Source organism: Adiantum capillus-veneris, chromosome 27 (assembly GCF_014529385.1).
Source record: "Adiantum capillus-veneris isolate H3 chromosome 27, ASM1452938v2, whole genome shotgun sequence".
NCBI lineage: Eukaryota > Viridiplantae > Streptophyta > Polypodiopsida > Polypodiales > Pteridaceae > Adiantum > Adiantum capillus-veneris.
This window is the reverse complement of record NC_140957.1, coordinates 117192749-117208412: the sequence shown is the minus strand read 5'-3', so window position 1 is coordinate 117208412 and position 15664 is coordinate 117192749. Positions and strand designations below refer to the sequence as shown.

At 44.6% G+C, this 15664-nt stretch overlaps 1 protein-coding gene and 1 pseudogene across 1 annotated transcript; both read left to right on the top strand.

Moving 5' to 3' along the window:
- The first annotated feature begins 8367 nt into the window (after positions 1-8367).
- Positions 8368-10878, top strand: LOC147422628 (putative calcium-binding protein CML23). Its single transcript, XM_086503297.1, has one exon. The coding sequence runs from the start codon at positions 8368-8370 to the stop codon at positions 9013-9015; it is 648 nt and encodes a 215-aa protein (XP_086359423.1). The 3' UTR covers positions 9016-10878.
- Positions 10879-13739: 2861 nt separating this feature from the next.
- On the top strand, positions 13740-14429 carry LOC147422627 (secreted RxLR effector protein 161 pseudogene; annotated as a pseudogene).
- Positions 14430-15664: the final 1235 nt, after the last annotated feature.

The window sequence follows — 15664 nt, the reverse complement described above, 5'->3', positions numbered from 1 at the left end:
GGGGTAGACATGACTGACATCAACAGAGAAAGAATGAGAGATGAAGAGACCATGACAGAGAGGATGGACATAGTCGAAGGGGTCGTAGCCATAAGGATGCAATGATCAAAGGACTCACAAAGAGCATGATGATCGCAAAGATAGATACAAGGGATATGTTGACAGTGTTGATGATGTGAATACAAAGAATTATGTATGTAGGTCCTTGTCACAACATGAGACAGATTGTGTAATCAGCATGTTCCAAGAGACTACATTTCGGATAGAAAGCTCATTAAGAAGCTTGGTAAACGTTGAGTCTTACCATACACCAAGCAAACTTTATCGAGAAAATGGTAACACCGAGCGAGACCCACATGAGAGAGAGAGAGAGAGAGAGAGAGAGAGAGAGAGAGAGAGAGAGAGAGAGAGAGAGAGAGAGAGAGAGAGAGAGAGAGAGAGAGAGAGAGAGAGAGAGAGAGAGAGAGAGAGAGAGAGAGAGAGAGAAGGGGGGGCATCTTAGGCTTTTTACCGTCCTTACTATTTCCTTCCATGTCTAGATTAGTTTTAACTTGAAAAATCGGCTAGATTAGAATCCATGTCTTATGACTTATCCAAAAATGATTATAACTTATCCAAAAATTCAATAGCAAAGTTGAATTTGTGCTAAAAAAAAATTGTAGCATAAGCAAACTGTTTACTTTTATGAGTTGTGCACGAGCACAAACTCCTTCATTGCAGACTTGTCAACAGAGCAATATCTGAAACCTTTATATCATCAATCACATCAGACAAAACTCGACAATGTTTATCTTTGATGGTTGTCTGCCAATCCACTGCTCTATGAATCCCCTCCCAAACATAGAACATCTTGTAAGAAAGGGAATGTAGCAATTTGTCCTTCATACTCTTGGCCGATTTCCTTTGCATTGCAGAATTGGAACCCTTAATAGAAATCTAGCTATTATAATGGAGAGAGCCCTCTGTAGAAAGCCTCGTGGCAACAAAGGGAGGGATCGTGTCTTTTGCATTGAGATTTTCATTATTTTCTTCAAGAGAGTTTTGAAACTAGAGATACGAAATGTTGATTCAGTACACCCTCCTCCTTGGTCATGCCCCATGGACCTCCATATATGTTCTACACAAGAATTATGAATGGGCATCTCTCTCTCCCTCTGTGTGTGTGTGTGTGTGTGTGTGTGTGTGTGTGTGTGTGTGTGTCTTTAATGGGGCACTATCATTGCCATTCGGCATGGAAGGAAATAGTAAGGGAGGTGAGAGCGACGGTAGAAAGCCTAGAGTGCCCCCCCTCTCTCTCTCTCTCTCTGCGTTGAAAACTTTCCTTTTGTTTACTACCTCATCATGCCCAATCAGAAAGATGTCGATGTCCAATGTCATTGATACTGCACCACCAGTTGTCCCATTTGCTCCAAATGGGTCATAGTATAGATACATTATATTATGTGTTGGCTGTGTCACAATTGCCTCGCACAAACCTGTGTGCGGATACATGTGCACGAGAGGCGCCAGCACACTCTTGAGAATTTCTGCAGGCATATCCTTGAACCAATGTTTGGGAAAAATCATTTTTCCAAACATACAAAACTCCTTTTCTTGAATTAGCCAAGAGGAAATTTTAAAGAATTAGGTTTATTTTTAGGGTTTTTACACTATTTTTCTCTATTTTGGGACGGAATTTGTCCTCTTCCTCTTGGAGTCAATCGGCATTTTTGAAATTGAAAACGACACGATATTAAGCTGAGGCACATTTTTCCCAAACATTGCCTCGAACAGCACGTCGCATGCATACCTCTTCGACCATGTGGCTAAGAAAAATAATTTTAAACTCCTTGATGCCATTCTAACGGTCATAGTCCAGCTGCACAATCGCCTGCTCCTGCCGTATAGTACGTAGCTGCTACTCTGTGAAAGCAGATCACATTGGACCATGAGTCCATGTTGTCATAATTTCCTGCCGCATCATGCACTGTTCTGATGTACGACTGCTATGGAAGAGTCCGGCACATAATCCTTTACTCGTAGACCACATAATAGCTCGGCGAGAAGAGGAAGCACTTTATGAATATGAGCACATTAATGGGCCATGATGCGATTATATTCCCACATGGAGGGATGCACTTAGAAGAAAATGGGGTACTCTCACTGTCTCAGGCCCAGAATTGAAGAAAAGGGAGTTGCAAAGAAGGTGCATCATGGCCTCCTGCTGCAGCCAAAGATGTAGCTCCAAGCGAGCCAATGTGGCCATGTTCACTAGGTGACCCAGCCGAGTAATGGCCTTGAGTTGTTTGCAAGCTGGAGAGGTACTCTATCTACCACAATGTATCGGGCTCCATGGACAGTTTGATAGAGTAGCCCTCCATGTTATAATATTGGGCTCTCTCTCTCTCTCTCTCTCTCTCTCTCTCTCTCTCTCTCTCTCTCTCTCTCTCTCTCTCTCTCGGTGGACATGTAACAACCTATCGTTGACACCAGCCAATTGAGGCACAGACAACAGGGTGATGCCCAACGACATCATTAAAAATAACTACTCTATGCTGAACGCTTATAGTCTATCATGTACAACACATGCAGAGAAGCTCTTGGAGCCATCTTCAACAATGCTTCTATCTCTGCCGTTTTGAGCTTGAAACACCACCGCGGCCACGTGTTATACCTTCGGGCAGAGTACCGACGTCAGAGATCAGGGCAAAGAAATCCTTTTGAGAGTTGATTCCCACACGGTCCTTAGAATGCCTCGTCCCTCAAGCACTGCAAAATCTGAACTTTTACATCACACATTGCTACGTAACTAGAAGCGGTTTGCCCTCGTTTGGTGCTCGAAACACTACCACGCCGACGCGGCATACTTTAGGACACAATACGGACAGATCAGAGCATAGATGAGCAATGTTGAGGATTAGAAGTGGCTTGCCCTCGTTTGGTGCTCGAAACCTTCCCGCGTCGACGCGACATGCTTTAGGACACAGTACGGGCAGAAGCGGCTTGCCCTGTTTGGTGCTCGAAACCTTACCGTGCCGACGCGGCATACTTTAGGACACAATACTGGCAGAGAGCGCAAATTAACCATGCTGAGGATTAGGGCCTGTGTGGACTCTCTGCTCGCGTGTTTGAGAAGCTTGATGGCGATTCACTTGCACGTGCAAGCTGCATGAGCCAAGGATGGAGAGAGGTGGCCTCTCAAGGTTACCTATGGGAGGCAGTATTCTGCACACAAATCTGGCCCTCTCTCTCGTCCCCTCAAGGCTGCATGGCTCTACTCCAACTGAAGGGCAGCTTTAAGTATTTCTACAGACTCCGCGCTCAAGCTCAATTGCAGTACAAGAAAGGGTACCTCAAGAGGTCCAAGCTACCGACCCTCGTGCTGAAGGAACTCTTCTTCCTCATTGACATTTCGCATCGCCGTCTTCCCATTTCGTCCGATGTGGTTTGCAGTTTGGTGCTCTAAACCTTACCGCGCTGGCGCGGTATGCTTTATGATAGGCAACCGGGCATGATTGGAATAAAGTCACACTGGCCGACACAATCAGGTATTCAAGGCTAGCACCACGATAAATTTGCATGCTTATAAATGAAAACAAAGAAGGTGAATTTCTATTCACATAAACGGCACATCGGTCCACTACAAAAAATGGCCGACAACACCTACATCCAACTCATGGAAAGATTGATCACAATGACTAATATAAGACATGAACCAACCAAAATGAATGGTCTTGCTCCTTATGGCCTTCCTTTTTAGGCATGCCCAAGACATTGCATCAATGTCCGGGAAAAATCCAATTTTGCAGACACACAAAATTCCCTTTAGGGTAGATTGGGAGAGGAAATTGTCAAAAATTATTGGATCTTTTGTAATTTAACTCTATTTTCTATCGGATGTTTTGATTTCTCAACCGGTTCAAGGCTAAGTGGAGGCACACTTTCCAGCACATTACATTGCATGAAACGGTCCTGCGCTGGCGGGGGACAATTTTGTGCACTTTCTCGGGCATGATAGAGAAGGAAGGAGAGGGAGAAATGAAGGCAAAAATAGCCAATTTGTGAGGGGTCCAAAACTAATGTATGCGATTGCTGCAGACAGTGAAAGATTTGGAGCTTTGGTGGGTGTTGGGTAAGCTGTGAAAAGCCAGCAGCTCAATGAGAGATAGAAGCACCCAGCCACAAGATAAAATCCCAAGTGTTTCACATGACCGAAGGGCTAGTCAAGGGAGAGAGAAAATCTTCCATAGTAGTCACACAAGAGCAAAGTAGAACACCAAGTGTTGCACATGACCGAAGGGCTAGTCAAGGAAGAGTTCCATAGTCACACAAGAGCAAGACCAAAAAGATGTTGGTTTCTTGATCACATTCTCTTTCACATTACCTAAGCCTTGTTGAAAAAGAGACTTCGGGCCAAGTTTACTTCCAATTGGGGTGTCACATATTATACTACTATTTTACCATTCTCAAGAATAAATCTCATCTTTTGACAATATAATTTTTCTATGTATGAAGCAATGTCATCTTTTCTCTACAAGAAGCCGAGGCCAACAAATGGGTCGGCATATTACCATCTATGGCCCTACACATGGGCAAAAATTGGTGCTTATGATCGATAGTTGAGAGACTCCAATTTTTCATTGAGATCACTAACATTGTTTGGTGAGCACGTGAATCTTGAACTCGACTACAATGAAGTAAACAAAATTTTTTACACGCTAGATCATGAATTTTCCTAGTTTTAGAAGGTTGAGTTCATCGAGCATCAAGCTGCACCTTTTGTTGGTTATGGAACATGCTTAATAAAGTTGAGGAGCATGCTTGAGTTATGGAACATGCTTAATAAAGTTGTGGTTGATCAAGGTTTTTTTAGCCCTAAATTTAGAGAATTAATGGCAGATGAGGCAATGGAAAATGAATTGCAATATGCAATCTCTACTTTGGTGGAGCCAAGAAAAAGATACTTGAGAAGGAGGAAAACATGCAAGTTTACATGTTTCAATATGTGACGAATCAAACATAGGCCTTTATGAATCCACATGTGCAAATACGTCTTTGGTAGTGCTACAAAGTGTGCACTACAATACTTACTTGAACGACATGCAGACATCCACAAGACCAATCATGACAAGCCTTGCAACCTAATTTATGAGCAAACAATCTGAGACTGCCTCTAGTAAAAGACTAGTAGATACAACTCAATCGATAGTTTTTGAAAGGCAAATTTCAAGAACAGAGATGATAGAGATTCAATAAGTGAAAAGAGTGTACGCAAAACACCTCCAATCTTTATTGATCCAAAAGAAACTCTTGAAATATACAACCATAGACTTGAGTTAAAGATATGGCCAAAATAGCAGCTGTCTAAAACAATCTGGGCAATTTGTTGAAAAAAATGTGGCAAGAAATTACATGTTTCGATGTTCTCCCTAGTAAGAATGCATGTTGCATGGTAGATCTATAAATACAAGCTCAAGTAATGCTAAAAATGGGTTTTCAAAACCCTATTTTGGGGTAGGAGGAAATATCCAGCAATGGGCACAAAACGAAGAGAGAGGGCTTGTGGAGGGATTTTTGTGGTTTTGCAACAACAGCAACACTCATGCTTGGAATATTGATGAAGTGATTGTTAGACCTCCTGGGCCTACCCTTGAGACATAGGTTGTGGATGAAGAAACTTGCCTTCTTCTATGGGAGGTTGAGATGTTGAGGTAGCAATGCAGTAGCACCTACCAGTAGCCACCTTCAAGGCAAAGTGGAGCACAACCTAGATCTTTTCATTGTAAATTTGAAGATGGAAACATGAGAGATTGAAGCTAAAAAATAACCAAGGTGTTCCTTGATAGGATTGCATTGGTTTGAAACATGCAAGCGAAGCAAACACATGTATGTTGTGTTTTTTTGTGTGCTCATGAGTTTGTGCATCATGCTACACCAACGAAACTAGAGCTATTCTAGGGGCAAGGAGGAGCTAGAGTTTTAACATACCATCATGCCCTTGACAAGCTACTTTTTGTTAGCCTAGAGAGATTAAGCAAGCAAATATCTGCATTTGTATCAAGTTTTTGACAAGCTTCGCTCGAAAAAAAGTGTCGCTCGATTTTGTTTGCTCGGAATATAGATTTCCTCGTAAACGTTTAGCCAACAAGCAAATTCACATGGCCGTGGCACGGACGTGAATATCAAATTACCAAAGCAAATTTCAAGTTTGTTATCTTGTTCTTGAATACCATGACTATATAGTAGGAAATTTCGTTTCTAATTATAAATTTTGGAGAGACAGAGTGTCGACTCTCCACCATACTTTTGTATGGCACTCATGTAGACCGTGCACTATTTACTTTTTTGATATTTTAAAGTTTTCATGGTATGGAAATTTTAATTAGCGTTTTCTACTTTTGTTTGTAGTTCATCAAAGGCAAGCTTTTTGAAGTGTGTACTTGCTCAAGTGAAACCACTATAAATAAGGTGAGTGCTCTATTTTGATATATACATTCCATTAGTGCTTTTCGCACACAAAAGAGAAAAAAGATTGCAACGTAACAATTACAATCTGATTTTCACAAAAAATATATGTTTTGTAAAATGTTTCATGTTCATCTTTATATTGTGGTGTGTGGTCGGACGGCCTGAGTGTGAACCTACTTGTAACTACCTCTCATGTTAATATAAGGAGCTGCTCTCGGATGCAAGAGGTAAGCTCAGTTTGGTCCCATTTGTGTGCACACCACATTGGTGGAGGAGACTGGCATTTGAGAAGCCTTTCTTGGTTTTCACTTTCTGGCCTCTGAATGCACAGTGCCATGCCGAGTCTCGTCTTTGACCCGGATAGGGAGTGAACCCTGCTCAAAAGCTCGCTCTCTCTCTCTCTCTCTCTCTCTCTCTCTCTCTCTCTCTCTCTCGCTCGCCCGCACAAGGAGAATGGGTCAACAACAGGCTGTGTTGCGAAGGTTATAGGGAAAGAGGCTGGACTTGGGCTAAGGTGGAAATGGACGGCAATACCATTCAAGCCCTGCGAGAGGTTCTGCAGGACATGACCTCGGCAATCGAGCTCTTATCCTCGGGAGAAAGAAGCTGCGCAGCCCTAATTCACTTCATTGAGGAGATGCTGAAGACCACAGAATCATGGGTTGCCAAATACGCCATTTTTCTTGAAGATGGTTTCTTGGCAGTAAATTCTGCATACGGTTCTCACCTCAATCCTGAACCCCACAATCGAACTTACACTAACCCTCAAGTAAAAAAGTCGTTGATCCTATGAATTTGAACCAGGCTGTAAACTGGGTCGCTTAATACAGCTGACCAATCAGCAAGACAGCATCCTATTGAAACAGAGGCCCCCAACCAAAAACTTTCAACTTGCAATGCAGAGGATAGAGGCGATCACCTGGTGCACTCGCTAAATAAGGGTCGAAAAAGTGGTGGACGATGGCAAACAATCCCTTCACAAATTATGGATCATAGTTCAGGAGTTACTGCTTCTACAAGAAGAAGAAAGACACGATGGAACAAAAGAGGGAGTTGTTGTCGCTTTGTTGCAGAGGTGCTCAGCCTTTCCGTTTCATCGTTGTGATGCAGAGTTGGTTTTTTAGTTAGTTTTTCTAAAAAAGTTTTAGTTTCTTTTTATCGTTGTAGCAGAGTTTGTCCCGTTCCATTCAACGTCGAGTTAAGCCCACCACACCCCTTATGGAAATGGATGTATGTCGCAAAAATATCATGCCCAGCTCTCAGTTAGTCGTTCCTCGTGTAGCCATTTCCATTGGGATAGCTACCTAGTGTATTGCCTACAACGAGATGTTTTCTTTTCGAGCCAAGTCTTCTCAGTCCCTAGCCCCTAAGCCGTTGTATGGTCACTCCCCCTGCATGAGGCGTTGGAGTTGACGCAATCCTTTCCATCATGTCGAATCCATTCTCGACCCAAAATTCTAAAAAGATGTTCATCTTTTTCTCCCTAAGGGGGGAGGTGTGGTGTGTGGCCGGATGACCCGAGTGTGAACCTACTTGTAACTACCTGATCTCATGTTAATATAAGGAGCTGCTCTCGGATGCAAGAGGCAAGCTCAGTTTAGTCCCATTTGTGTGCTATATTATTAGGTAAAAAAAATTCTCCACTAGCATTTTACTATACCTTGACAAAATAACTTGTCACAACAAGGCCAACCATGCAAGACTAGTTTTATATTAAAAAGTTGGACACTGAAAAGATCGGCGCTAACAATGACATAAATGCGTTTCTTTAAGCCGTTCGATGTCAATTGTGATGCCAAGTGGCTGCATGTGTTTCCGAAGAATTGATTTAAGCAAAACCAAGTGGTGTTTACGAAGCAACGGGGGGGTGTTTGCGCTTTCGTTGGGAAAAGCGAAAGGCAAAAGCAGTCGGGAAGCCATATGGCTAGATATAAAGGGCAGCACGTGAATATAGGAGTCGCGGAGAAGACAACAATGCAGAAGTTGGCGACGTTTCTCGAAAATTGCTGTCTACCATGGAGGTTGATATTTGGGGGAGGTAGCTATGATCAAGAGTGGCTGAAAGGCTGCGACGAGTCGCCAAGAAGAGCAAGGGAGAAGGCAGCAAAGCTGCACGCAGAGGAGGCGTTCAAAGCGTACGACCTGGACGGCGATGGCCGCCTCTCCGAGGAAGAGCTCTACGCCCTGCTGGCGTCACTGGACAGCACGCTTTCACGCGAGCGTTCTCAATCCATCTTCCGACAGGCGGACATTGACCACGATGGACACATCGACCTCTCCGAATTCAGGGCCCTCCTGCAAAGCGCTGAGCCTGAGGACGATATCGAGCAGCTCCTTGCTGATACTTTTGAGCTCTACGATCTGGACCGCAATGGCTTCATTGATGCTCACGAGCTGCTTCAGGTTGTGAGCAGATTATCCGCCATTTGCAAGTCCGGTGGCACGTCCCGGCCGCCGGCCGCCGTTCACAACTTGGACGATTGCCAACGCATGATTGCTGCCCACGACCTCAATGGCGATGGCCGGATTGACTTCAAGGAGTTCAAAACTCTTTTGGCAATCGCCTAAGCGAGTGACGGCAGCTGATCGTGCTCTTCGTTAAGAGTTTTTCAATAACAATGTTTAATTGTATTATTCTTAGTACCGGAGGTAGTGGGTGTGAAATATCCTACCACTATTAACGGTGCTCACTCATTGCCTCAATCATCTCACCCACCCCCTAAATCATCTCCCCCTAATGTGAAATATCCTACCACTATTAACGGTGCTCACTCAGTGCCTCAATCATCTCACCCACCCCCTAAATCATCTCCCCCTAATGTAGGCAACGTCCCTTCATCCTAATCTCACCCACCCCCTAAATCATCTCCCCCTAATGTAGGCAACGTCCCTTCATCCTAGCACTTACCCAATAAGGCTCCCCTTGCCTAATGTATATAAAGGCACCTTTGTTATGTTGAAGAGCGTGCAAGTTCTTATTTCATTCTATCAACACAAGTTAGCTTTACTTCCTTGCTACACTACAGTGTCTCTCTCTCTCTCTCTCATTATTTACTTTGTTAGATTAGTTGTTATTAGCATCAGTTCCTATTTGCTTCACATGGTATCAGAGCTTCGTAGAGCTTAGGAACTCGCCTTAGCCCCTTGCATCTCTGTCTTAGCTACCACATAGAGCCCCTCTCTATTATCTTCCAAGCACTCGAAGGTCTGCTCGTTCACGTCAAGGAATCCGGAGCCTTGCACGATGGCCGAGTCATCCTCTATGTCCTCTGCCGCATACAAGCCTCGCTATGTCATCGACAAACTCAACGGCACGAATTACCAAGTATGGAAGATACGAATGGAGCTTTACCTTACACAGCTTCAACTCTGGAAAATTACGTCGGGCGTCGAAGCTCAACCCGACAAACCCAAAGACAAGGATCCTATTGGCATCTCCGATGTCTACAATGCTTGGCAACGTAAAAATAATAGTGCCAAGATGGAGCTTATTCTCCACTGCCAAGATCGGCAAGTCCAAATGGTGAAGAAGCTCACCACCGCCAATGCTATTTGGAAGTTCTTTGAGAAGAACTACGAGCATACCGACCTCGTTTACCAAGTTTCCCTGATCAAGAAACTGGTAAACACCACTATGCATGAAGGTCAGTCTTCATCCAAGTTCTTAGAAACTTGGTAGATACTTCTAGACGAAGTACTCATATCAGGGCTAGAAATCCCTGAAGAGCTGAAGTCCATGCTCTTGTTGGCCTCCCTTCCCGATCATGGAGGGCCTTCATCACCACCCAAGCCACGACGAAAAATCTACAGCTACAAAATCTAGTAGCAAAGATTCAACAAGAAGAAACCCTTCGCGACCACACCAACGGCTCGCAAAAGTCAACGGCATTAATCACTATGGCTAAACCTCACAAACCTCACCCTGGCAAGAAGACGTTCAACCACTCTGGCCCTCCTCGTCAGCACCACAACCATGGAAAGAAACATCATTCAAGCCCGAAGCAATGCACCAATTGCAATCGGTTTGGTCATATTGCAAAGGATTGTCGGCAACCCCGTAATCAAGGTAATTTTCGGCCTCCTGTTGCATATTCTCAATTTTATCCGTCATACCCTCAAGGGGGGGCCAGACCCCTTCTGTTTTCACCCTCTTCTCATGGCCAAGCTCATTATGTTGATATATCTACATATGAGAAAAACCCTTCTTATCCTATGCAATTATATGCCGCTACTCTCCATAGTTCATCCCCTGATCTCTGGCTACTTGACACTGGTGCCACCCACCATATGACCTATCAATTTCATTGGCTTTCAAATTTCTCCTATCTCCACACTCCCCTAGAAGTCTGTCTCGGAGATAATAGCCTCCAACTTGCTACAGCCTATGGCGATGCCACCATCAGTCTTCCCAATGGCCTACGCACTACTATATCTAAAGTTTATTATGTACCTGGCTTAAAGAAAAATCTTATTTCTGTTAGCGAGCTAACCTCTTCAGGTATTACCATTAAATTCACAAAAAAATGGTTGCAACATACAAGCCCGAGATGTCAATGGCTGGCATATCAATCTTCAGGTACCCCAGGTTGGGCGACTCTACCCTCTAGGTGATTCATCTCCTGCACATGCTCTTGCATCTTCTGCACAATCTTTCCCACACGACACCACCCTCAAATGGCACTATAGACTAGGTCACATTTCTCAACATGTTTTACATCAGCTCACACACCGCCAGCTTGCCCTCGGTTTACCCAAGCATCTCACTCCCATCACCCTCTGTGAAGGATGCACCTACATCATCATCACGCGCTTCCGCACCGCTTGATCTCATTCATTCTGATGTCTGTGGCCCCTTGCCTGTCAAATCACTCACTGGCAACCTTTATATGCTCACTTTTATTGATGACTACTCCAAGTTCACAACCGTCTATTACATGCTTGATAAAGCTTCAACAATCACATATTTTAGCCACTTCAAAGCACTGGCTGAAAACAAGCATGATCGGAAAATCAAGGTACTCCGCACCGACAATGGCGGGAATACACATCCCATCAGTTTCGGGATATCTGCCACACGGCGGGTATTTGTCATGAATATACCATCCCTGCTCACCCTCAGCAAAACGGTCGGGGCCGAGCGCAAGAATTACACCATTTTTGATGCTGCTCACGCCATGCTCATTCAAGCCAGTCTAGCAGACAATTGCTGGGAAGAAGCTACGGTCACCGCATGCTATGTACAGAATCGAATCCCGTCATCTCAAAATCCAAATACCACTCCATATGCTCTATGGTATGCAAACCCGCCGAGCCTTGGCCATCTTCGCATTTTTGGTAGCATAGCATATCCTCTCGAAACCAACCCAGTCTCTAAGTTATCACTAAGAGCCACACCGCACCATCTTCGTCGGCTACGGAGATCGCCTTGGAGTCAAAGCTTATCGCCTCCATCAACCCGAGCTCCACAAATTCATTCATGCCAGAACCGTCATTTTTGATGAGGATTTCATCCTCCAAGGCTCGTCTCCCTCCAATATTTCCTCTCCTCCACATGAAGTCCACCAACAGGCTCGCTATCCCGCTCATTTCTTGGCTCGCCTCCCTTCTCCGAGTAAAACCCTGCATGAAACCACTCCTACCACCTCACCACCCTCTCCAATTAGCAACACGGCTGCATGCCGCCATGTGGATTCTGAGGCGCCCATATTAGCCCATATCTCTCCCATGCGCACTGCATACCCCATGCATCCAGAGCCTTCTTCAACTACAGCTCTCCCTGCTCGCTTTCCCCACACACAACACCCTGCACAGCTCAGCCCTTCACGCCATTGCCCATCCTCAAGGTGTCCTCCCACTGCCGCTGCACACCCTCCATCCACCACCCCGCATAGCACCCAACCTCAATTCGGTTCTCCACCCGCGCAACTTTCCCCACCTACCCCATCCTGCTGCAGCCTCGCAAGGCCTCCTTGCCACCCCAACCCGTAGCAGCTCGCCACAGCTTGGTCTCCTCCACCATTCGCGTCCCTTGGGCACCTATCACCCTCCCTTATCCCCTCCCAGCTTCACACGGCATACTGTCCCTGTTGCGCCATCCTCCATTCATTTTCCAGCTCGCAACACAGTAAATAATTTCCCTCTTGGCAGCGTTTCCCACCATCGGCCACCCGCCTTGCAAACCCCATTCTCGCCCATTATGGTTCGGACCTACCAAACTGCCCGCAAGAGTTCAATGCCCTACTTGCTCCCTCCTTGCTGGCAGCCCCTACCCGAGAGCCATCTCGCTCTGCGTCATCCTATCAAACATCTACCACCTCGACATCGGTTCCCTCGCCAGTGGAGGATTCTCATGCCACACCCTCAAATCAACCTATTCCATTGGGGATCGATGAGGTCGAGCCACTTACATCAACCTCGGCGACATCTCCCACCACCTGCACCTCGTCGGAGTCATCACCATCAGCACAACACCTTGATCAAGAAGCTTCTAGCAGTCGCGTCTGCACAAAGTCATTAGCAGATATTTACGCTGCTACAAGCTTCTCGGTCGTTCTCCAAGAAGAACTTCAATCGACCACCCCACCCGCTCCAGTCGAAGATATTCTGCCAATCTCGGTCGTCGATGCCCTCTCATCCAGTGAGGGAGATTTATGGCACGAAGCAATTCAAGCTGAGCTTCAGGCACTCGAAGAAGCCCATACTTGGGATCTTGTTCCACCGCCAGAACATCACAATATAGTCACATGCAAATGGCTATTGAAGAAAAAGTACTTCCCGGATGGTAGAATTGAGCGTTACAAAGCCAGACTTGTCGCTCGCGGCTATACAGAGAGGTATGGTGTAGACTATTTGATACATATTCCCCTGTTCTAGGCCTAACTGCATTTAGACTTTTAGTCGCTATAGCTGCAAAGTATAATTTGCCCCTACATCACCTTGACATTAAAACAGCCTTTTTGCACGGCTTGCTCTACGAGCTTGTTTACATGACCCAACCCCCTCACTTTGCAAATCCATATTATCCTGAATATGTTTGCAAGCTAAATAAGCCTATATACGGCCTCAAACAGTCTGCACATGAATGGTATACACGCATACACAATTATCTCATTGCATGTGGTTGGGAGCGACTTAGTGTCGACTTCAATATCTTCATCTGGTGTACAAATGATGGCCTCGCCATTTTGGGATTATTTGTGGATGATATCCCACTCATCGGCACCACTGAAAGCATGGTATTGCGCACCATCGACTGTCTCCAATAAGAATTCCCTGTCAGTGACAAGGGACCAATGACGTATTTTCTCGGCATTCAAGTGCTTCGCGATCCCTATGACAAGTGGATCAAACTCACCCAGGTAAAATACATTGAAGAGCTTCTCACTTATTATGGCATGAGCACTTGTTCTCCTGAATTCAGCCCCCTTCCTCTCAAACACAACTTAGCACCTGAATTTCATGCCTACTCTCCCGCTGATGAGCTCTATTGGCCTTCTCTTCATTATCCCAAGTTTTGTGGTCAGCTTCGTTATCTGATATCCTGCACTCGCTTTGATCTCTGCTACACCGGCCATATATTATCTCGCGTTATGTCACAGCCATGCAAAGCACACAAGCAAGCTGCAAAACGCACACTTTGCTATCTCCTGACCACTAAGCACTATGCTCTCACCTATGCTTATGATGCCACCATACCTATCTCTCTGAGTGGCTATGTCGACGCCAATTGGGCAGGGGATGATCCCCGCTGCTTCTCCACATGTGGCTATATATTCTCTCTTTCAGGTGCACTAATATCCTGGCAAACAAAACGACAATCTTCAATTGCCTCTTCATTGACTGAAGCCGAATATGTAGCTGTTGCTCTTGCTTCCAGGGAAGCTCTCTGGATTTCTGAGCTCATTCACGAATTTCAACTTCCATATCCTATCTCGGAAGAAGCCATAACCTCTACTGCGACAACCAATCTGCAATTGCTCTAGCTGCTTCCCCAAGTTTCTCCAACAAACTAAAGCACATCAAAATCAGTTATCACTTCATCAAGGAATTGGTCGCCAATGGTTTTTTAAAGTTGCAATATGTGCCCACTGCTCACAATGGGCAGATTTCCTCACCAAATCAGTACCTGCTACGACCCAAACTACAGCATGTCGAAATTTGTCGCTTGTGCCTACTGCTTGCACACCTCCTTAAGGGGGGGATTCTCCCATGTAATGAGGTGTTCACCGTTACGGGGGATGTGAAATATCCTACCACTATTAACGGTGCTCACTCAGTGCCTCAATCATCTCACCCACCCCCTAAATCATCTCCCCCTAATGTAGGCAACGTCCCTTCATCTAGCACTTACCCAATAAGGCCCCCTTGCCTAATGTATATGAAGGCACCTTTGTTATGTTGAAGAGTGTGCAAGCTCTTATTTCATTCTATCAATACAAGTTAGCTTTACTTCCTTGCTACACTGCAGTGTCTCTCTCTCTCTCTCTCATTATTTACTTTGTTAGGTTAGTTGTTATTAGCATCAGTTCCTATTTGCTTCACAGTGGGAGTCTAATTTATTCTTTTTTCTTGCTCTACCCGGAGGCAACGGGAGTCTCCCTCGTTACAATTACCATTTGCAAATTCAAAATGTGGTTGATAGCAAGAGAATAAGGAAGATTAAATTTTATCTAAATTCTGAGAAAAGTAGTGTAAAATAGTGAAACATAGCCCCCAAAATTGCTTGTTTGAAATTCATGCGAGGGCCCAAGGTTTTGTAGATTGTTATAAATTGATTTTTCAAAAACATTGTCTGATGTCTTAGTTTGAGATTTTTCAAAAAACATTGTCTGATTTTTCCACAATTGCTCTCGGGTCAACAATTATAATAGGTCATGTGTTGCTCAGATATCAAGCCATTTTTGAGGGTTTTGTATACACCACCGTATCCAATATACTTAAACAAAAGTGATATTAGCATCGTCACTAATGACAATGACGAAATAAAAAAATAAATGACGTGTGTGAAATGGAAAGTGTCGATAAAATCTAAAAGGTGAGTCATTTCATCCCCATTTCATCAAGCTTGGAATATGTATGTAATATAAGAAAAAGGTACTTAAGAGTGATTCCTTCCTACCACATGTGTGGCATAAATTGTATAAAATGCTTTCTTTTTTAGCAGCAGCAAAGTTCCACTAATGAGCTTCAAAAGAGAAACTTCGATATGCATTAGATA

Excerpts from the sequence above, each read along its gene's own strand:
- LOC147422628 (XM_086503297.1), top strand. The coding sequence starts at position 8,368 with ATGGCTAGATATAAAGGGCAGCACGTGAATATAGGAGTCGCGGAGAAG.